Source organism: Coloeus monedula (genome assembly GCF_965178545.1).
Source record: "Coloeus monedula genome assembly, chromosome: 8".
In the NCBI taxonomy this organism is placed as follows: Eukaryota; Metazoa; Chordata; class Aves; order Passeriformes; family Corvidae; genus Coloeus; species Coloeus monedula.
Genome location: NC_138788.1, coordinates 23,553,355 through 23,577,953, shown reverse-complemented (window position 1 = coordinate 23,577,953; position 24,599 = coordinate 23,553,355). Strand labels below are relative to the sequence as shown.

Here is a 24,599-nt window from a genome sequence, read left to right as displayed (position 1 = left end):
ACGTTTTCTTAATTAGCTTTATATGAGGATCAAAAGCTAAAATGTGACCTGTCCATTTTACAACCAGAAATCCATACAACAGCAAGAATATGAATCACTCATATAAAAAGTTAAGAACTTTAAGTTTAAAATTCTGCTCCCTTAGAGAACCCCGTGGCATACTATGATTGATATATCGGCATAATTTGAGATTGTTGTCTCTGTCTGCTTTTAGATGAATTTTTTGCAGTGAAATTCAACTAGTACTCAACATCATATGGCTGTTTCTGTGATCATTTTGTAGAGCTAAAAAGGGAAAATGAACAGTTGTCCTGTTGCAATAAGAATAACTGTCAATCCTCTTTGCTTCTTTTAACAGGAATTGCTGAGATTATAGATTCTGCAAGCTGGATACTTTTGAAGATACTATTCCCCTTTCCCAAAAGCAAGAAATCATTACCCATAATAATGGTTTTTCACAACTAGACCACTGAGATAGATGTCTCATCCTACAAGTCATTTGTTTTTCTTGAACTCTATTCATTTAATGCTATATACTTCAGCTCTCAGGCGAGCCTCCATTATGGTTTTACAAATATTACAACCTGATGTTAAAACTTGTAAATCGTAAGAGTTCATCATTATTCATTTTTGTTATTCTTTCCCATTTGCCTATGGTTAATTCGTCCTAGCTTGTGCATAAAAGCTTGGTTTTCAGGGATTTTTAGGTACCCACCTTATTTGGCATGAGAAATATTTGCTTCTAGAGGGATTTAATACAACTCACTGAGGTTCTTCTTTTGACTTCTTAGGGACTGCAATAATTATAATATTAAGTTCATCACTGAGGGCTCTGATAATCTTCATATCTGTTCATCCCTCCCTTACAATAGAAGGTTTATTCTCTGCTCAGCCCTTCTTTTTAAAAGCTTGCAATTCTTGATTTGCTGGTAATTTTGTATGATCATTAAAATTCAGTTCAAACGTTTCTTGGAGGCTTTTTTTGATCTTTTGAAAGCTTTAATGTATAGTCATTTGTCATCTAGTGTAGATTGTCTTAGCAGCCATCTGTCACTAAATTTCAAAGTGGAGTGGCCCACCCATCTACAGTTTCTTTCTCACTTGGGTGCTTTTGAAAATCTTTTCCTGTATACACACACGTACCAGTAGATCTTGCAGCACATTTTAAAAATATATAGTTCATTAGGCTCCTTTATTTACATCTGAGACGAATTAGCTAAAAGCTGTTCAATGTCCAATTTCCTGGCCATATGTGGTCAAAGAGAACCTCTGGGTCCTTCAGGTGAGTAGGGAGAGAAAGGTGAGCCTCTTCAAGAGAGAGGAGGAGAGCACTTGTGCTGTGGCTGACAGTGGAGTCCTTCATATATGTGTCCCTGTCCCCTCATGAAATCAAATCGAACTGGGCGTAAGGGGTAAGATTAATGGGAGAAAAACATCCATATTCCTTCTGTGATTGTGGTATCTTGTATGAAAGGACACTGATATTTATGGTATTTCGCTTCTTTTTTAGTGCAGCACCTTTAGTGCTGGTATTGTGAAGGATTCAAATTAAATCATCAATCATTTGTCAAGAGCCCTGCTACAGCCCTGCAACCAGTCTGTAAGGGTTTCCAAAACAACCACTTCCCACTCACGTAACGCCAACACAAAATACACTTTCTAGCAGCTTTAACACATTTAAAAGCATACTGTAAAAGGACAAAAGGCATAGAATTATGTCTCTGATACCTTAGTTTAGTTTAAAACATAGAAACCCAATTCACATACCATAATATAGTTTAAAGGAGAACCAAAGGATTTCAGGATCGCTGGAAGCAGTAAATCCCAGGTATCCTCTCAACGTCTTTTGATCTTTTGTGTGTCAGAGGAGTGCAAAGGCAAAATTTCCCCACCATTGCACGTTGAAGTGTGGGATTTATAGAGTACACTTATGGAAGCCACAGGCTCAAGTGGTCTTTCAACCCATCCTTAGGCTACTAAAAACGGAACACGTTCAGACTTGTATCGTCAGCAACAGTTTCCAACTGCAGAAACACTCCTACCTAGTCACACAATTACATAACCTTGTCAAGCTCCAATTTTGAAGTTATGTCTACCCAGCTGTGAAGAAAATTCGAAGTCATCTCTCTTTTAGTGGTTAGAAAAATATGAAGATTATTATTTTATTTTCAAAGTGCTGGGTGATTTTTTATTATTTGCTCTTTTTTCTCTCAGTGTTGCAACCACCAGTTTCTGGAATATAATCTGCATATCCCCAGCAGAAAAATAATCAATTATTTTAAAATGGAGATCCTTCTTGCTATTTTCTATTATATCTTAATGCATAGCTTCCTTAAGAGGAAAAGACACTGAAGCTGACAGAAGACTTAGGATAATTTGGACATAGTATGTGTATATTTAGCAACAAACACATGAAATTATACTAGTCCTGCTAAAAAGGCTTCATTTATTTAATAAAAATGTGTCTGAGTTTGTTTCATATAAATATTGTTCCCTTAAAATGTGAAAATGGTGGGAAAGGATCTGGGAAGCTTTGCCATTTCCAAAAATCCCTTTGAATCAGCATGCTAATTTTGGAGAGAATGAAACACAAAAGGAAATATACCATGTAGTATTATTTTTTGCTGCACAGTCACAAAGGAACTGAAATCAAATGTATGCAACAATTAAAAAAAAAGTAGCTTGCTTTTCAAATAAGTGTGTTTACTTACTAAAACACAGAAATCTGGGGGCTTTGTACTTACCCAACACATATTCTCTCTCCTCCTCTCCCCATGGTCAGTCACAACCTGCAGGTGGGATTGAGTCTTATCAGCCAAGAGACTTCCCTGAGGCACCTGGGCTTCTGGGATATGTAGTTCAGCTTCCCCCCCCCCCCCCCCCCCCCCTACTCAGTGCAACACATGAGGAGTTTCTGTATCACTGGTCGTACTGGAGAATAGCATTTGTTTGGAGGCACCCACTGAAATACAGTGTTAGATTTTATGGGTTGCCTATAATACACATTTATTGAAGGAGACACTAAATAGATTTCTGAATTAAGTATTCTGAGGCATTTGAACAGCATTCGTGGGGGAAACCCTTTTCCAGTTATTGTTTGACATTTTGTGAGGTGATTGATTGGCTTTAGCAAAGGGCCTTAGGTCAGGGTGACACAAGACACATTTTCACAGCATTCCACATAACGGCTGGTGCTGTCAAGGATGTCCTACAGTATACTTAAGGAGCCTCTTCAGTTAAAACAAATTACACTTGAAGCATCCTGATTAAAGCAAAAGACACTTTGTGCATCTACACAACAGGGCTAAAGACTGCTTCCTCTTAAGGAAGGTTTACAGAGTTCTCTGTCTTCATCTGTTTATGTGACTTCAATTAACCTGTTAGACCCAGGACTTGGTTATTTTTACTGCAGTTGCCAAAGAAAACTCTATAATAGAAAGAAATAGCTGTTCAAAAAGCAAAGGAATATATTTCATACCTAGGAATAAGATGGTCTCACCTGAAAAAGCCAAATAATTCTGCCCATAAACAGTAGAAAAGACATTTTATTTGGGGATTATAACATATGCAAATCCTTGGGGTTGGGTTTTTTTAACATTCTGGAGTTATTTATGCAAAGTAGCAGCAGTTCTCAGGCTTCCAGTTATTTGCAGAAAGTCCATGTGGCTTCAGTTGTGTGAGTATTTAGGTTGTCCAGATTTGCAATTTTGTAGAGCTGTGTAGACAGAATTAGCTCTTCCTTCAGTGCATTAGTCCTCCAGACATTAACTACGTTATTACCCACCGAACTAAACATATCTCATTGCCTTTGCCTTAAGAGATTATTTGACAAATCATATATTACTTCAAACCATGAAAAAAACCCAAAAAACTGGCTTTCCTTTTACTTTTCACTTTTTCCCAGAGATAGAGTTACAGATTAATTCTTAGAGAGTTAGTATGAAGATGCTTATTAAACCAGTGATCCTTCTCTACTCAATACTTGCCAAATTGCCTCGGTGTAAAAGCAGGGGAGGAGGGACAGGCATTTTAGGAAACAGCCTCCAGGGACTTTACAACTGAATTACTTTGATATGATTTGTTTCTGATGAACAAGTTACCAATAACTTATCACTTTATTTTCCTCTAGGTGCTTTAAAAACACAGACTATTAATCATTCTAGCAATTTAGGAGGTATTAAGTGCACTGATCTGAAATTCTCTTCCCTTCCTCCTATTAAAAACATTGGTCTGTTCTTGCCCTTTCCAGGCCCCGAGGCCTCACCTGTCCTTCATGAGTTCAGAAGATTTGCTGCCATTGACTCCAACAGTTCCATCACACTAGAGGGAGTTTTCACTAGCTCATGGATCCAGATACGCTCAGCTGATAAAGGGTTTATTTCCTTTAACCTGTTCCATCCCAGGCCTCCTGTATGACTTTTATCTTTTCTGACTATAGTCTCAGCTGACTAGTTTGGCTGGTGCTACCAGGGATGATCCTGCACATGGTACCTGTGACAGTGACTGGGGTAGCAGCTTCTTCAGTGAGGGTGTGCATTGTCTTCATGGTCAAACCATCCTGGTCATCTAATCTGCTCTTCTCTTTAACACAACCCCTCATTTATCAGTTCCATAATTTTTTATAATAGTTGATTCAGTGAGTAATCTCTAAGATGTATTCTAAAGTTCAGAAAAATTGAAGGAAATAAAAGAATAAAGTGATATGCTGATTTCTTCCAGTCTTGGAGGAGCTGACAGAACTTGTGTTGGTAACTTTTCCCTTACAGGTGGTATCATTATAAGTGATGCATAGGCACCCAAGATGGGAGTTATTTATTTATGTGGAATTCAGAATGTTTGATATTTCATGTGTGTCTTGAAGTTTGCAGAAACAGCACAACCAGAATGTATGATTTCTGATAAATGTTGGCCAAGTAGAAAGAATATTCAGACAACGTAACATAGCTTTTGTTTTCTTCCATTAGGACTGAAAAATGTCACTGCCACTTAAGTGTCAGCATCCTGATGAAAAACACAGAGAAGATACTTCATACATCAGCACTATAAAGCAGGAAGCAATGCCAGTGCTTTATAGTTACAGGAGTTTAGGAAGTAGCATTGTATTTTCAGCTCAGTCAGCAAAACTGTACTTAAATAGGATGGTTTTATTGAAACAGGCAAGAAGCAAGTTCCTGCCATTATCCCATTTTTCTAAAACCCTGACTGAGGTTTTAGAATAGATTACAACACAATCCTCTAAAAGTCTATTCCCCAGTTGAAAGTAATGAGTAAAAAAATTAAGCATACTGTTTCTTAGTATCAAATACTGTTTGAATATGGGAAGCCTTCACTGTCAGTAATAACTGTTGTGCACAGCCCTGTCATTGCCATTCTTTCCTCATCATGACAAGAGGTGTAGTCAGCCTCAACAGAGGAAAAAAAGTTCAGACTTCTAAGAAAGAAAATTATTTGATCAGTCCTGGTGTTCTTAATCACCTTTATTCTACAAATGGCAAATGATCAGTAAATAGCTTCATTTCCTAAAGCTCTGAATGCCCCTGTTTATTAAAGGATAAATGTATTATAAATCCTTCATTATCACTATGGTCACAAGGGTTACCTGGACATTTTCTGAAACCAAAATATCTTGTAGGGCTTTTATCAGAAAGCCTCTCACATCCTAGATGAATTTCTGACTAAATTCTATTCTGGGAATACCACTCTAGAGCAGCCAATAGCCCAACAGCTCAAGTTTTTACAAGTTCCCATTCCAATGCATTTACACTTACTAATAAATAAATTTCCAGCTATCTAAATTGAGCACAGATAATTAAAATATTTTGTCCTGGAGCAGACACCAGCCTGACAGTTAAAACAGTGGTTCTCATGCTTCAAATTGATATGATTCAAATTCCTGATTGAGGACCATCACCCCACATAATCTGAATCTTCTTTAGTCCAAATCAGTATTCTAAATTTATAGTATTTTTCTGTACAATTGAAGATTGCTACTGAGTTTTTCCACTTTTCCTTTCAAAATCCCTTCCTGTGAAATGTTTTTTAACTCTCACTGAATTGTCAACTTGTTTACAGTTTTTATAAAATGGTGTCCTACCTGGAAAAATATTACAACTGAAGCCTCAAGTTGCTGAGACTGCGACGTAGTTACTGCCTAGATCATTAAGTGTTATATACTGAGCAATTTTATACACAGATTCAGCAAAATACATAAGAAATACAGTTACAGACCAGCATACATTTCAGTAATGTTTTGACTCAGCTCAAATGTTTTGAATTATTTACGTATTGTTCTAGCTGACTATTTTAAAAAGCAAGTATTGTTCATACTAATGTTAAATTCCTATCATAAGCAAAAACCTCATCAGTTCCAAGTTTCCCCCCCCAAAACAAGCTCAGTCTTACCACTCTCACATAAAAACTTCAAAACCAGAAAAGATTGGAAAAGATTTTTAAAAACTTAAACCCTTATCCTCTAGGAACATTAGCATGTGCAAATGGCTTCTAACACTTAGTTAATTTTTTTAGTTGTCATAGAAACACGTATTATATATATATATGTATATATAGCAAAACCAGACTGCAAGATGAGCAGAAAGACCATTGCTGTCAACTGATGAATGTACACTGGCAAATCATTTCAAGCATTCCTTTCCCATGGTTCGACATAATCCAAGCCAAGATGTGCAAAGATTTCTTCCTCACTTCCAGCTTTGAGAAAGATCCTCTGTGAAAAAAAATTAAGAAGAAAGTCAATAAGGGTGTTAGAAAGAATTTTCAATTGATGTTTTTTTGCTGTTGAAAAGGAGTTAATTTTTGGCAGTTCTACCCGTTGTATCCTCTATAGAAAACACTGTCTTCATCAATGTGCCTACCCTGAAATGCAAAAGCAAGTTTAAAAAGAATTTTAATGCTGCTTGATGTTTTCACTTCTCATAACTAGCTTACAACTTTGTTTTGATTTATTTTTTCAAGACCCTATGCACCTCAGATCCTACTTACATTTTCTTTCCATGAGGGTCAATAGCAGGACTTCCTTCATAAAATCATAAATGTGCTTAAATTAATATAGTAATGTTCTCTATAAGTGCATTCAAGCTGATTTGATGGTGACATTAATTGTACCTAGCCAAGCATTAAAAGCATCAATTAAAAGCCAAGCTTTTTTTTCTTTACACACCTTCCTGCTGAATGTTTTAACAGTAAAATGAAGTTTTTTCATACCTGCACTTCTGAAAATACAGGAGATTACTTTTACACAGGAATACTCACAAGCCTACCTCCCCTGCAATGCCTGATACAATAAAGTACATAGCCTTACGCATTCCTTTCATCACTAAAGTCCAATAATAATTTTTAAATCTGCTAAGCTAGGTGAATATGAAAACAATGATACCTCACAATTTAGAGGAGTTTGGAAGCTAGAAAGAATAGTTAATATTTCAGCAATTCCCTAATCATTTGAAGTCTAAATCAGTGTTCAGCTCTGAACAATCAAACTCCAGTGTTGTGAAAACTTCAAGGTTAAGTTTCTAGATTTATTTTCTACTGTGAAAGAGGACATGCTGCGTAGAGAACCCACTGATAAATTCCTTAGAAGTTGACTACCACAATGCTTAGGAACACGTGAACCAACACCTCTGCTCTCTCAGCTGCCGAGCAGTTCCTCCAGGAGGGCTGTGCTGTCCAGCACACTCATGGGAATGGGTCAGGAAGAGGAGTCCATAACTTGATCAGAATAGACCCATGGATGGTGGAGCAACATCTGGCACCAGAGATTCACAACCGAGAACTGACTGATTAAAGTTGTCTCTTCAGTAGCAAAGATTGCTTACAAAGCATACACAAATAATATTCCTTTTTTTCCTAGGAAGTTCAAATGCCAGATTCTGGAATAAAAGGAACCTACAAACAACACTGAACAGGGGAAATACTGTACTTTTTCACATAGACAGGAGAAGAAAAAATGGTAGAAAATAAAAATTGAACAGAATAAAAGAAAGGGAAAGAAGACATCAACAACTGCCCATTAGATAACAATACTGGGGATATTTTGTTCCTCAAGTATCTCCTGGGATGACAGGATCTTAGGGATTTTTTTGTTCTTTTTTTTTTTCTTTTAGTATTACTAAGAAAAAGAAGGCAATCCATACACCTACATTACTGCAAAAAAAACCAAAAAAAGAATAAAAGTAAAACAAGAAAAAAAAATTTTACACTTGTAGACAGATGTTACAGACACACTTTAATAGAAGCTCTTCATATCTCTGGAACCCCAAATTGCATTCCATTTCTTTTGTTCTGTCACTTTATGTTTTCCTGGAAGCTAAACTCATTTCATTTGCTTGACAGGGAAAATTTCTAATACAAAGTATTTGATGCTGAATACCAGTCTCAGTAGCTACAAGCAATGTTTCTAAATGAATCTCTAGCTGATATCTGCCAACTGCTTTAGCAATGTAAGTGTTATTAATGTTAATCATAACCTATGATTTTCCTTCTATGTCAGCCTATGCAGAGCTTACACAGTGATGCAAATTTGATTATTGCATTCACTACCATTCTTTCTTGCTTTTTTTTTTTTGCTCAAGAGAAGTAATGAACTGCTCACCTAGTTGTGATTTTATTTCATCTTCTTACTAATATTCTGCAGATCCAAAACATGCCCCATCAACATCAATCAAATTTACAAAAAACAATGCTCTGGAGCTTCTGGTATCACTTTTCTCTTACCCCATTTAATCAATTGTCATTTCAATGGATGTAAATATTACATTTGTGGTTGCAAAAATGGCCATTAACTACACCTAATGTAGAACAACTGCCATCCAAATGTTTTCTTATATGAATTGCTACCTCTTATTTTTCATTTTGGCATTAATGATCAATAATACTTTTGATGAAAGGGAGGAGTGAAGAGAGTGAAGAGAGTGAAGGCACAGAGCTAGCATAGCTTTATGATATCCTAACAATCATGGCCAAAGTTCATGCATGTTATACTTCTACTGTCACTTGGTTTCATATCATATTTTATTATGACGAGTCCAGCAAAACAAAACCATTACTTAATAAAGCAGAATTCTAGTTTTAGTTACCTAAATCAGCATTAGCCAACAGCACAGCCTTCTTGAAAAGCACACAGTTAATTGTATTCCAAGCAGACTGATATCCTACTGCTTATTACCAAATTGCTTGGCAATAAGTGTGTTGTCCAACACCAAATTAAATAATCTATTACGCTTGAGTAATACTATGAATAACTCTTAGCCTGTCACTATAGCATTTCATTACTATCTACCCCATCTCAAGATGAACTTAGAAAATTAGTTTGAATGCAAGTATCCAAAAATAAAAGTCAGTACCACATATTGTCATTGATGAAATGCGATTTGATGGTTCTGAACCAGCAGAATCTGCTGCAGAGCGAAGTACTCCAGGTTTGTATGTGCATGTGAAATCCACTGTTCTGAGGATAAGACATGTGGGGAAAATTTGATTATTTCTTTATTTAAATCCTTATAATCCTTGGTATTAGGTGAAGAACAAGAATAAAGTATGACGTTTCCTAATTAATTACTGGCATAACTCTGCTTTATAAACTATTTGAACCTTTGTTCTTGACTAAGTCACAGCCAAACTGTGCCCTTAAAGACCAAGCAATTTCCTTCCATATCCCATTTTTCCTGCTCTTTTCAGAGCCATGACTTTATATGCTTTACAGCCGTAATTCAGAAAGAAGGCAGTCATACTCTAGCAGGTTTCATGATCTATTTGAAAACAATGACATTGTGTATGAGGCACGTCCCTTCCTTTTGCAAAAGACCCTAAAGGACAATAATCGTTAAGGTCTGCCTGGACTCCTTCTGACATACTATTACATGAAATAAATTGGGGAGTGGAGGAAAGGCACAGAGATTATTGCCAACAGTATCTTGTTAACAATTTACAAAATACTCTTTGATACAACTTTGCTTCTAGACAAGCACCTGGAACATCATTAACATACACATTTATTCTAACCTTTTCTTTGTGTCCAGGATTGTGTTGCATGCTTTAAAACGGCAAAATCTTACACAAGGTGTTTAGGGATTTTAAATTTAATTTTTGTCTTCTCTCACTGATTTTCATATTAACATGTGACACATATTCACAGCAGTTTAATTACCTTAATACTTCCTTTTCTTTTAAAAGTTATTAAAATGAAGATATAATGACAACATGATCATACCTAGCTTTGTAGTTCTGCCTGTACACTGAATGATAAATACCAAGCTGTCTAAACCCCCATCACTTTACATTTCAAATTATCACAGTGGCTATAAGCAAGACAATGATAAACGAACAACAGAAAAGAAGAGGACAGACTGTCATTTGCAAACTTGGAACTTAATTGTTCATTGTTCTTGGGCAGAGTCCATTCTAAAAATAAGTTTTATGGGTAAAGTCAGTTGTAGATGAATGTTGATAGCAACAGGACTTGCTTAATCAGCCGTGGTAAAAGATACCACAATGTACCTTACATTTCTTACACATGTATTTGTCACTTTAGTGACATCTTCACAAGTCATCACTTATGCCAAGTCAATTGAAGATTTTTAATTAAAGATAATTGGGACAAATTAAGAGATGATGCTGCTTACATTCCTTGCAATAGCTTCTTTAGCTATGAAAAGCCATGGCATTCAGTGAAGCAGTGCACCATAACATCAGACCCACAACTGATAGAATATACCTCAATGGCTTATCAGACTAAATGTACAATGCTATTAAATTGGTCACACTCCTATTTCTCTGATCCCATTGCTCAAATAGCATTTGTATCCTTGAAAAAATATAAGTAGCTATTAATTAAATTAATAAAAGAGGCTTACAGAAAGAACTGTGAAGGAAGAAACATAAGTAATCCATCATATCTTCCACATGATTGCCAGTGGGAATGTTCCTGTGTGTTTACCTGACCTGAGTGTTACCCCACCTGTCCTCTGCCCCCGGGCCAGTTCTCCAGTGCCAGTGTTGATGCACCACCATGGCACACAGGTTACATCAGCACTGTAGAAACTTTAGGAAGAAGCTGTGTTTACTAAATCAGCCTTTTATAATGTATACCTGACAATGTGGGTATACATTTCATTATTTTGTGTGATTTTTGGATTATTTTGACCTAAACTCCTGCATACCAAGCTGAAAATATTCAGCTTGTGAGATTGTCTGAGCATTGCCTCCAAAAAGTCTGTACAATCACATATACATAAAACAATGCACTGAAGTACTTTTGTTTTAGCATTTCCTGCAATTCTTAGATTGACTGCAGCTATCTTTTGTACTCAATAGTCCTATTTTACTGAGTTCAGTGAAAGGTTCTGACAATAAATGGGTAGAGCATTAAATTAATTCTCATCTGTGAAAATGTTGAAATAACCATATACAGAAATAAAACCAACAAGTTAGAATAGGCTCAAACAACCAACACTTTTATGGGAGAATTTCTATGAGTGCTACAGCAACCATCGTTAACATATTTTTAAACAAGTAGCTGTAGTACATAAAACTGTTTATTGATATATGAATATTAAATGTAATATGTGAAAATAGCCCCAAACACTTCTTCTAATACACAAAACACTGAGGAAAAAAGAAATAAAAAGACATTTGGAAGCTTGAACTAGTCACATTTTCATTTATTGTATGATCAGAATTGCAAGAAAGTTTTGGGGCTTGCACTACAAAATTCCTTAAAAACAGAAATGAGATCAGCCTGAAAGGTAAGAAACGCAAGAAAGCAAGAAAGCAAGAAAGCAAGAAAGAAAGAACAAAGAGACCAGAAAGCAAAAAATATGTTGTTCTATCAACTGTTCAAAGTTTGCAAAGCTAAATATATGTGGACACCCACATCGTGCTTTATACCTATATAATTTAATTTGCTTCCTATTTTTGAGAGTTAAAGGTTCCTGTAACTGACAGTACACAAATCCAGTGAGAAGAAAAGGAAGGTCTCAATGCAAAATTTAAGACATCCCAAAGGCTTTTCCATTTGACTACAGTGAGCTGTATGGATTTCTGGTGAACCTTAGCAAACAAGCCTTATGAAATCATACATGTTCACTGCTGTTTTCCACTGGGAAGACTGAGCTGCCTCACAAGCCTGAATATCTCCATTAGCTCACAATAAAAAGTAAACTTGAAAACACAGAGGTCATAAAAAAGTCATCCTCTAGCAAGGAAAGCATAATTTTCAAACAAAAACCTGAGTTCCAAAGGCAACCATTGAATGTGTTGAATGCAGATGTCTAAGAATCCTTGGATGTGACAAGTACAAGGACCACTGTCAAAGCACCTGAGTCAGGAAAGCCCAAGAGAAGACAAGACAGACAGGAAGAGCATATGTTTGTTTCAGCTACACACTTACCTCTTCTCCCAGAAAGGTCAATCAGAAGAGAGGTAATCAGATTATACAGACTCATTGATGAAAAATTATCCAAATTCACTCCATGGCACAACTAATTGGACATTCTATTTATTGACAATTAAGTTATTGCAAATCCCAGAATAAACACTTTGAGTTGTATATATCCTTGATCCCCATCAAATTCAATTAGGTTTATCCTGGAATCATAAATATGTAGATGCTAGTAACATTTTCTAAAAATAAGTAAAAAAAAAAAAAAAGCAGGAGAGAAGGACAGAATGGAGGACATCACTAATAGGTAGAAAAACACTAAAGCCGAACCAGGATGGAGGAGTTGTTGAATGATTGACTTGACATGACCTCCTAATGGTGCCTCCTATGCTAACAGTTCTTACAATACTGAACATGCTGATGAGCTTCTGCAGTTCAGCACTTTCATTTGGAGAACGAGTCCAACACACATAACAAGATAGGGAGGTAAAATTGAAGAAAGCAGTGAAGAGAAAATTTCAGTAGAATTTTAGTTCAGACATTTCTGAATGGATTTTTTCTCAGGTAGATGCAAACTCAGACTAAAATATCTAATATAACGACTCAGAACGCTTTACTCAAGCCAAGATTTACAGAACCACACAAATTTACTCCAACCACCAGCCAGTGAAAAAGCAAACAAGAGCACCTAGAATAGAGCAATAGTCTAGATAAACTTACTTGGGTCTTAGTTAAGACTTAGAGCAGATTGAAAAAAAGCATAACCTGTTTTTGTTTTATCTGAATGGCTAAGTGGGTGAGTGGGTTTCTGACAAGGTGCAGGCAGTGTCTGGCAAGTGACTCAGCAGAAGGAGCAGCTGTGAGGGAGGGAGAGGAAGGATGTTGCAAGCTTCAAGTGTTTCAATTGTTTCCTGTTCAAAAGTTGTTTACTTGCAAAAATATATTCCCACCTTCCTCATTATCAAAAGCTATCACTTTCTGGAGTGATTTTTTGCAGACCCAACTTGTTGATTAACTAGTGCAGCTAGTAGCTCTAAAAGGTGTAAGCCACAAGGTCTGAGGGAACCTATGAGAAAATGCAAAATAACTCTTCATAACAATATCTAGGAACTGATTTCAAGGAAAATAAGCATTTTGCTGACATAATTATCATGTGGTTTTGTCTATATTTGAGTTTACTAATCTAAAGACAAGCATCATTACTTTTTTAATATTGATTTAATAGGTTATATGATTTATAATAATACAAGAAATGTGAGTGAAAGCTAGCCTGTCCCAAGCATATTTCTTTAATATCTTCCCTAAATACCTAGCTCCTGTTTTCTAGCTTTATCATGTGGAACTTGAGTCACTGAACAGCACCTTAAGCAGGAGAGTGGGCTGTGTTTTATATGCTATATGTCAAAAAGGAATACATATGGTAATAGAGAGAGACTTTTACTAAAATTACTAAGAGGAGCCCAGAGCCGCCATCAACACTTAAAATTTTTTGACATTAGTATCAGAATTTGGTGATAACAATGTTAAGCCATAGGGACTGATTCCATTTCTTTTTAACAGATAAAGGTGTATCTCCTCGATCTAGCCATAACCAGGCGCAGCCCATGCGCCAGGATTTATTTCCATCTGTCATTCAGATCTGTCATGTTGTGCCAGGCAGCCTTACCTTCAGCATCACAACCAGCTCCATTCCCTCTCTTCTGACCTGCCATGACAGAGGTGAAAGCAGGCTTTGCAAACACTGAGCAGGAAGCCAGCAATTTTCTCTTCCTTCTCTATGCTACTGTTAAGTTTACAAGAATGAATGTTGTACGTCTTTGGTGGAAAACATAAATCTGCTCTGAGCTTCAGCATAAAAAATGGCTTTGCAGTTTTACACCACTTACAGACCCAGAATTTTGTAAAGCAGCTGCAGAGAAGCCTTATGGAAGATCCATAAATTCCTGCAGTGCACTGACTGATAGGAGCTTGAGTGCCTTCAATTGCCAATGAAAGTATGAGAAAACAACATAACACTGATCTGTAAAATAGTGGCTACTTCTCCAAAGTCTCCAGCTGACTCATCAGCTAGACAAACTGCTAACAAGAAACACTGTGCTCAGTAACTTTCACAGCAAGCAAAATGATTTTATTAAGAGGATGCGGAAGAAATAGAGGAAGAAAAAAAGGCTAAGTAAAGCAATTTCCATATAAAAATGTATACAATCCTGTCATTATGTTAGAGCTTTCAAATAATTGTACTCGATGATTGTCTTGCATAGTATGAACACTGCCAGAAAGTACTGTGGAAAATGAAACTTCTTCATGGTCCTGATATTCATACTGCTATCCAGCCTGAGGGGCAGCAGCTCATTCCATCAGTACTCAGTCAGACAACATTCTCAACATGAAACATTGCTTGATGAAAAAAAACATTACAGAATCAAGGCCCAAGGAACTGTGTAGTAATTACTCATCAGTATTTAGCTTCATTAAGGTCAACACACATTCTTTATATTTTGTGGATAGTTATAACATCAGAGAATCTGTCTTCTAGTACTTCCCTAAGCAACAGGACTAACAACTTTCAGGTGCTTTTCCTTCTTTGCTTTTCCCAATGTTTTTCATTTGGTTTTTTTTGGAGAGGTTCATTTTTAAGACTGGCCAGTGGTGATTTTTGATTTTCTTGTAATTAGTCATTTTACTAAATAGTTAAGCTATGTTTATTAATGAGACTATCAACAGTGCAAACAATGTTATTATAATTGTAGAGCATAAATGCTGAAGTACTAATTGTGCTAGAAATACGAAGTATGTCAAATTCAATAATAATATTCCACAACACTGTGCAGACACTGTGCATGTTTCATTTGACAGTATCATAACAGTTTTCAGTAGCAATAACCTGAAGTTTCTCTGACAATATATTATCTCTATATGTAATTTTCATGTTTAACTGGTATTTTCTGCAGTTATATTCACATCAGCCTGCCTGCCTTAAAATAAAAACTATTCTGTTCCTAATCCAGCTACAAATAAGATGATAAATAAACCAGAGAGAAAAAATTTACTCTTTGAAATGACATTATAACAAACCATGATTGAAAAAGCAGTATTGCAAGCATTACCCATTGACTTCATACCCTCAGGCAAAATCACGTGTCATGGTACTGATGCAAAATAATGCAGTGGAATTTATTCTAATAATTCTGGGCATGAATAATTCTTGAAGGTAATAGAAGCCATAATCATGAATTCTCATTTCATTTTACCACTGGACATGTCCTGTGCTTTTAATCAGAAATACCAGACTGGAATGTTTCTCTTAAACTCATCTCTAGGTCTTGTTACAGGTTTATTGATATTAAATTCTGAACAGTAACAAGTAAATTAATCAAGTAAAATAGAATAATCAGGCTAATATTAGAATATTCTAAGCACTTACCCAACTACTTCATAACATAGTGTAATGAAATATCTTCATGTTTTCTACATGCAATCTACTTACTCCAAGTAGTTTTGATGAAGGAGAAAGAAAAAGACCGGTGCTGAAGCACTCACAGTTTGAGAAATAAAATATTAAAAAACATTATCTGTTGACTTAACAGAACTTGCTAAAATAAGGTTTGTAAAAAAGACCATGTTGTACATAAAATGGAATTATTTTCTGTTTAAAATGACAGATCTGTGCTTACTTTGTTGCAAAACACTACATCGTTATGCATCCAATCTCCCATTACAATTTTAAAAATTAAAAACATTCCACAGTAAATAAACAATAGAATACATTCCCATCCAGACTAAAATGTTTTCAGTTTGGGGCACACACAGTGAAAGGAAACTTGGAACTTCCTATCTGACAACCCAGGCAAAAATTTTAACATGTTAAGTAGCACACTGTTGCAAACAAAAACAGATCAAAAACTTACTGTCCCCTGCAGTTCTCTGACAATCTCTGTACTATCCCAAAGTACTTAAAAATATTCCCATGGATTGTTTCCTTTTTCACACGTGAGCTATACTCATGTTTCATTTTAAGTCTATGCTATTTACAGCAGCTTTCTCAAATACTGCGGTTTTTTGTATGTTCCCTTACAAAGCTTTGTAAGAGTGAATGAAATGAGAAAAATGCAGAACTGGATTTTAGGAAACTCAGTTGTGAGTAATTCATATGGGATTACTATAAACAAACCACTTCAGAAGAAGTTTACTGGGATTGCAAAATCAAAGACCTGCAATTTAAGAAATCCCAGAATGTGGTTGATTGAATTTTAACTTTAATTCAGTTTTCCTATGTATATGCATAGAGACTTCATTTCTTCAAAGAAATGCTGCTTACTTCAAATCCTGTAAGGTACTTGGGCTTTGTTCACTAGGCAGGAAATGTACTGTGCTACAGGGCTAACAAATATTTGCTGACAGCACTGACACAATCTTGAGTCATAGGCCAATGTGGGATCAATCAGTCTTAGGAAATTGAGCTTTTATAATCTGTATCTGTTCTAGCTCCCTGTCTTTGCTACTCCCCTATGCTAAGTTGTTGATCTCTGCCCTCAGATTTCTAATGTAACTCTAGGCTCCACTTATTCCATATCCAGAGTTAAGTGAGATATGTGTCCTTTACTCAGTTTTTGGGGCAACTGAACCTTTACCTATGTTTTGTTGCCAGCTTAGAGCATTAGCCTGATTAATTTATTTTTCAGTCCATCAAACTTCCACTCATATCTCTTCCCTGTCATTCTATTTTCATGCCCCTTTTCAGTTGTCGCTTCAACCAACCCAGATTCCTTTCAGCAATGGAGCTGCTAATTAAATCTACGCTTCCCATTCCTCATTGCTTTTTCCAGCTACTCTGTATCAAATCTGTACATCCACCATCCCCTTCTGACTCCCACTTCCTATGCCATTTTCCTCTCTGGTCCTCAGCTCCTTCCTTTTCCAGCTTCCTCTCTACATAGCTTCTTCTCAAATTAATTTCTTTTTTCTTTTGACAGAAAATATGAGACTTGGTAACCTACCCCACATTCAATAACTTACCCCACCATACTGATTGAATAATTGAATTAAAATAATTGAAAATAATTAGTTCTGTACTGCCTTAGAAATTGAGCAAAAAGGTATAGTCAAAATATTCAGGATTGCACCTACTTATGCATTTTGAGAGATGTCTTTTCATTAGCAATGCAGGTTTCACTGAACTGCTAAAAAACCACACTGAGTAAAGGAAATGACAATTAGGTACTTTTATCTCTGTGTTAGATGTACAGATTGCTATTGCAAAGAGGTTAGGCTTAGCTAAATATATATATGAATTACATGCAAACTTAGTAAAAATGACCAATCATATGCTGTATGTGAAACATTTTAAATGCTAAGAGAACACTGAAGAGAACCATGCTTTGTAAGAAAATGCGCAATCATTTTTTAATTTACCAAGAGGTAAGAAAAGTAGATTACTTTAATTCTTATTTTTTAAAAATAGACCAGGTGCAAAAAGAAAAAATCACCCAAATCACATATGTAATTTCCACTTTCCTGAGAGAGAGTGAGAAGAATTGAAACATAAATGAAAGTATGTGCATCTGTTTACAATGACTCAGTGTTTAATTGTAGTAATCATAGAACCACAGAATCCATTTGGTTGGTAAAGACCTCTGAGATCATCAAGTTCAACCTATGACCCAACACCACCTTGTCAACCAGACCATGGCACTGAGTGCCACATCCAGTCTTTTCTTAAAACACCTCCAGGGGCAGCGACTCCACCACCTCCCTGGGCAGCCCATTCCAAGGCCTAGTCACCCCTTCTGTGGAGAAATTCTTCCTCATGTCCAACCTAACCCTCCTCTGATGCAGCTTAAGACTATATCCTCTTGTCCTGTCACTGTTGCCTGGGAGAAGAGGCCAAGCCCCACCTGGCTGTAGCTTACTTTCAGGTAGTAATAGAGAGCACATTGGAAATCAATATTATAAACTTTGGATCTTTATGTTTACTGTAGCTTTAATCAACTCATTGTTGCAGATGTCTAAAGCAAACTCTGCAGCTGCAGCATGTTTAATTCATCAAGATGTTCTCAAGGCTGATTATATCACCATTATAACTTTATAATTTTAGAGCAGCATCTGCCAAAATAAGACTATCACATCCAGTTTTACAGAACCATAAAAAATGTCTCTTTAACTGTGCAAGTAAACTTCTGCAAGCATCTTTTTTCAGTGAAAGGTAGTGTGGAGTAAATGTTCTCAGATGACACCAAAAAAACTGACTTAGAGACTGTAACTACTGAATACACAATCAAACACGTGAATATTACACAACTTTATGCAATAAAATGAGCCTGTAAAATAATAGACAGCTCTTCCTGGTCATACAGGTTTTTGAGAAATGATGTATTGGGCAGTGAAAAAAAAGAATACCCGCTTGAAAAACAAAGCTGGCTTTTTATTAGGAGATATATTTACAAAGTTCTGGCGTGTGGAGGTAACCACCCAGCCACCTGCAATCAGTCTGGCTTCCTCAGAGCTGTTTCTGTCCTCCAAGCCAAGCCACCACAGGACTTTTTGCAGCAGCATGGTCACCATCAGGTAAGCCATGTTTCAAAATAAAAGTCACCATACAGATGAAGACTCAATCAGAGAAAAATCTGAATATCATGAGGGAGGCTAGAATCTCAAGGATGTTGCCAGAAATGGCTGGATGGATTGCCTGCTGCAAACACTGAGGTTGTCTGTGAAGCAGCTACTCGGGCAAAAGATGAGCAGTAGCAGAACTCAGACACTGAAGCTAGCAGACCAAAGCATTACCATCATAAAATAGCCATTTACTGGGGCTGTAATCACACCTTCATTTGGCTTTACAGATACATGCAAAGGCAGGGAGGACAAGCCCTGCCTGAAGAGTCAGTCAGGCTTTTCCTAGATAGGAATTCATTCTGCAGGCAAGTGGTAAAAGACTATGCAATACTGAGGGTGACAGTTGAATGCATGTGAGCTTCACCGTGTAAAAGATATCCCAGGATAAATTTCCCATTTCATGCTTATTATGGTTTCCCAAGAAAAAGTAAATTTTCTCTTAAAAAAACTGGGATCACAGAATCTTACTATATTCAGTGTAACTGCACAGCACTTAATGGCTTGCAAAGCTGGGTCCCATTATGAAGTTTTCAGAGCATCTTGTGAGTTTGTTATTCAGAACAGTTATATAAACCACCTCTCCCGTTATTCAACAACTAAATAACATTTCATGCCATTCAAATTCATACAAGGTTTTTTGAATGCAAAATTGTCATCAATTGTCAATCAGTCATCAGTATAGTGTCATATTTTTTCCAATATTTCTCTAATAGAAAACATTAAGGGACCTATTTCACATCTTAAATTTACATAGGACATAAAATTAATAACTGCTTTCTGCTCCAATGACTCTTCAAAATAACACTAAACTCATGATCCTTCTCTTACAAAAAAAAGCAACCTACAATGTCAATGCAAGAACATTCATATGCTAATAATTCAATTAATCTATTATACCCTAAGAACTCCATCTATTCTTTCACCAAAAAAAAGCAATGCTAATTATTTACATCACTTCATTTTGCTCCCATGAATTCCATAAAGTAGCAATTTGATTTGAAAGGGATTTTCTGCAATATTGTGAAAATATATGGGTTTATATAAGTTATAAATCAGAATTTACAAGATGAATTCAATCCTCCAATCTCACACCTGGTTTAAGAATCTCCATTGGTGAGTGGTGTATAAAGTGCAGGAGAGACACTTTCTACATGACCACAATCCAGCCATGACTCTTTCTACATGCCATCCTCAGAAATCTCCTCACATGAAACAAGAATAGAGAAAAGTACCTGCAGCAGTTTAAGGCCTCCAACCCACTCCACCCCACCACTCATTCAGCTCAACTCTCCCGTGCTCAAAAGATAAGTTTGAGGAAATATATCACTCAGAATTTCTAGCATGGAACTGTTGAAGTTAGTTCCTGTTTTATGCAGAGCTGGTTTTGAGTAGCTGCTGAACAGCAAATGGCATAAAGAAAAATAAATATACTCTGAATGAAAGGAAAAAGCAATAGGGAACCCCACTGCAGCTGAAACTGTGTGATGTACAGTGAGGAAGCTTTAAACCTCATTCTTTACTGTAAGACCAAGGAATAGTTTCCAAATAGTTACCAAAACATAAAAACAAACAAAAAGATGTTTATTTTCCTATGGATTCTGAAGTATTTGGAAATGGCTCTAATTTTTAATTAATTCAGATAAGGAAGTTTAGTCAGGAAGCAACAGTGAAAAAGGTTGATAAATCCTGCATTTTAAAAAGTAATATTTATCCACAATATAAGTGGTAGGGCTGGGTTTTGCACAGAAGAGTAGCTCTTTAAGAAGCATCTACTGTAGTTAAGTTTAGGGTATCCTCATAGCAGGCTGCACTGAGAAAGATAATATACAGATTTGGCTGGCTGAGAATCACTAGAATGCAACTTCCCAGGATTCCCAGAGAAGAGACAGTTCCAGGGAACAGTATTTCTACCTAACACATGTATAGTCATACAAAATATTATCACACTGCCTTTTGAACAGATCTAATCAGCAAAACACTAATGAATTTTACTTTGTTGGAGTTTTCCTACTCACTTATCCTGGGTGTTCCATAAAATTGACATAATTATCAAAATATTGCCCTGAAAAAGTCACAATCCAATAGAATCTAGTTTACCAGGCACTTTAAAAAATCTGAGCCTATTAAAGCTCCTGCTAGCTTGCACATCTTCTCAATAACCTGCCTGATAGGCTACTACTGCAAGCCTGAGTTCAAATACGTAATTTTAAGTACTTCAGAGCCAGGGTCCCCAGAGCTCGTTGGCTGCATGGGCCTGGAGCAGCCAGCCAAGCAAATGCCTCTGAGCTTTCAGCCCCAAGAGCTGTCTGAGCTTTGGAGGTTTGGAACAGTCTGATACATGGATTGTTTCCAAAGCCAAGATTCAGAAAGAAATTCCTTTAACAGAAAGTGTCAACATTTCCCTCTGACTAAGAGATCAAGCAAATTTTGAATAATCAAAATTCTCCATTAAACCTTTGTTATTTCTTCTAGTTATAGGGAAAGACAAAACACTGGGTGATCAAAATTCTTCAACTGAAATAGCTTTTTCTTCAGTGGTTAACTACTTACCATTACGGCACCTTTCCATCATGGGAACTAGGTTTTACTGTTGGGAAGTGAGACCAAGGAAGGCTAAATGACCTGCTTAAAACTACAGGGAAATTTTGGCTACAGAGTGACACAAGTTGCAAGCTAACAGTCAAACCTCTGGATCATCCTCCTTCTTTAGCCTGTATTACAACAACGTGTAGACTCTTAAGCTCACATAATCATCACTTTATGTTAAATGTCACAATTCCTTCCCCTGCTGCCTTTTCACAAGCCAAATTAGAATTACAAGAGGGAGCAGAAAACATTCAGAGAACAGAGAACGTGACAGCCTGAAGGTTGTTTGACTGTGCTCTCTGATGTCACACGTCTGACCTGGTATGTGATCCTTTGGCTGTCTGCAACCTTGCCATTCTACCAGCCAGTGCAAAAGCCCAGTAACAGAGTCTAGCTTCAGATACTCTCCACAGGGCCTTTCTGCATGACAAAGGTATTTTCTCTAGCCAACAGCACCAGAGTTGGTAAAGGCACCAACAACCTTTGTAGTTGCTGAATCTTATTCCAGGTTGCTTATACAGTAAAAGGGCATTCATACCTCAAGGACACCTCCTTTAAGAATAGAAATCCTGTGGTTTGCAAGCCACTTTAAAAATCACTTTAAAGATAATAAAACAGTACGTGAAAGTAAATCACACATTTCTTGCATTTTCCTGTAAACATATGATAGTTACTCATCTTAAAGACAGATACTTAAAACAGGTTTAGAGCTATATCTTCATTAGTTAGATCCACTAGATCTCTGCCCATTTCACCCAGGTAAAAAGCTGTCATGATGTTGCCAAAACTTGCCAACAGCTGCCCTGGTACACCACTAGTCCAGAGACAACGCACATTGTAACCAAAAATTCTTTATTGTGTGTTAAGGGATAATTGTCTCCTAATCCAACACAGAGGAGTGTCAGAACAACCACTGATGTCATGGTTTACAGACTAAAGACCTTAATTTTACTGAGGAAGAGCCTACTGTTCAGCTGACCTGACTTATGCTTCACAGAGAAAAAGGAATTTTTTTTTTTACAAAACAATTTATATTTTTCTTAGAGAGCATGTTGTTCATTCATGAATTGTGAAAGTTTTACAATGAGAATTTTGTTCCCCCGATCATAAAAATTCCATGCCATTTGTAGCAGCAATAATACCATTGGACACAGGGAACATACAATTTTTCTTTCTTCCTCATGACTGATCAATGAACTCCATTCTCTAAGAGTGGGGATTATAGTAAGGTTTGACCTCCAGCTGGTGTAAATCACAGGAACTACATACCTCGGGTTGATATATGCAAGTGCTGATTTCCATACCTTTAGTACACAGTTCTACAGAGACACAGATTTGGACATGCATTCATCTTTTTATGTAAAAGAGGCTGACAGATACTTGGCAGCAAATTTTCAATTTTTTTGTCACAATTTTCCTATGGAAGGAAGATCTACAAAATGCCCTTCTTATTACAAAACTGAAAAAATCGTTAGTTTGGTAATTGCACACTGTCTTCCAAAACCAACAAATATATGAAAAAGATTCACACTAGAAAGAAAGAAATAAATCCAGGCTGAGGAATAATTTCACAGTGTAACTTTGTAACGAGTCCCTGGAGAAAATTTCTCTTCCTTTTGTTCCCATCTGCAAAGCTATGTAATTGATTCCTAACTGCTGTGTTAATGCACCCTATTCCAGGCAGAATCCCTTTGGAAATACATTAAAGTAAGCAGGACTCTCTCCTGATGCAACCCTTTGAACGCTGGAATCAGGGATTCTGTGACATGCATCACATTTCAAGCAGTGGGCCACAGTGCAAGCATCTGTGCCAAAGGGCTGATAAATATTAATATAGAAGAATAAAGTATACTGAATTATATATTGAAATGTAGAGCAAATCAGGAAATTGTTTTCTTTTATAACGAATTACATTCTCTTACAAGCACTGTTACATTCCACCAAATAAAAATTAAATAAGAGCATGGTTTATTAATTTCTTATAAAGACTTGCAAAATTTTAAATTATACAGGCAAGTGTTTTTAAGGAAAGGACTTGGTCTTCAGCAGATCCAGAATTAGTTTGACTCTTCCTGATCTTTTGTTGTACACACACACAGACTAATAAAAGAAAAATAACAAAGCAGAAAGGACTTGGCCCAGCTTCCAAATTCCACCCCAGTCAATACCCCAGTGACTGTTAGAGTTGTGCATGAAGGTTTGTCTGTCTGGACAGAGCCAGCAACATAAAATAATCTCTCTTCAGAAAAAAAGGAGAGAAATATGGAAAAGATGTGTTTCAGCTTTTACATATGGTGCCTAATTAACCTTAATTAAGGTTGTGCTGAGGGATCTTGAGCAGCTTGCACAAGGGATATCTGCTTCCTGATTGTTTTTAGCTTTGAGTCTGACATAAAGAGAAATGTACTTATGAAATACAAACGTTCATGCTCCAATCTAATTTTATGAGATGGTACGGATAAAACATCTATGGTTTTAGTGTTCCCTCCTAGTTAAATAATTTTAAAAGAAAAGCACTAGAATTAAAATAAAGGAGATTCTCTACTCTTCATAGTTTAATGTAAAAAATAACCAACAAACCAACCCTAAACATTTGACAATTTGGGCATATGTTCCCTTGTGTAAAATTACTAATTATTTTTATCACTTATTTTAAGCTTGCTACCCTGATGACCCTAAAAATGAATCAAACTTGGCAGGCACATAATTTACTGCAAACCTCTCCTCTTCCACTATGGGCCATCATCTCAAATTTCACAGACAGACACCATTGCTGTATCCTGCACATTTCTGATCTTACTACACACTGGGTGGCAGTATGGAAGGTTTTTTTTTTCAAAATGTCATTTGTGGGAATAACTTAATACAAAAATTACAACGTTAAAAATAATTTTAAAATTTATTTTAATTTAGCACATTAGATTATATATATTAGAATACTTTCCAGGGAGTCATCTCCCTGCTTCTTGCTAGAATAACACTACTTGAAAAAAGAGCCCATGTTAAG

At 36.4% G+C, this 24,599-nt stretch overlaps 1 protein-coding gene across 1 annotated transcript in view; it reads right to left on the bottom strand.

Moving 5' to 3' along the window:
• Positions 1 to 6,637: 6,637 nt before the first annotated feature.
• The window catches only part of DNTT (DNA nucleotidylexotransferase), a gene marked incomplete at both ends in the record, with an annotated part of 85,821 nt that continues 67,859 nt past the window's right edge, over positions 6,638 to 24,599 (bottom strand). Inside the window, one exon of the mRNA XM_082285917.1 lies at positions 6,638 to 6,724. Within this exon, the coding sequence (XP_082142043.1) occupies positions 6,638 to 6,724 (87 nt within the window). The remainder of the gene's footprint in view (positions 6,725 to 24,599) is intronic.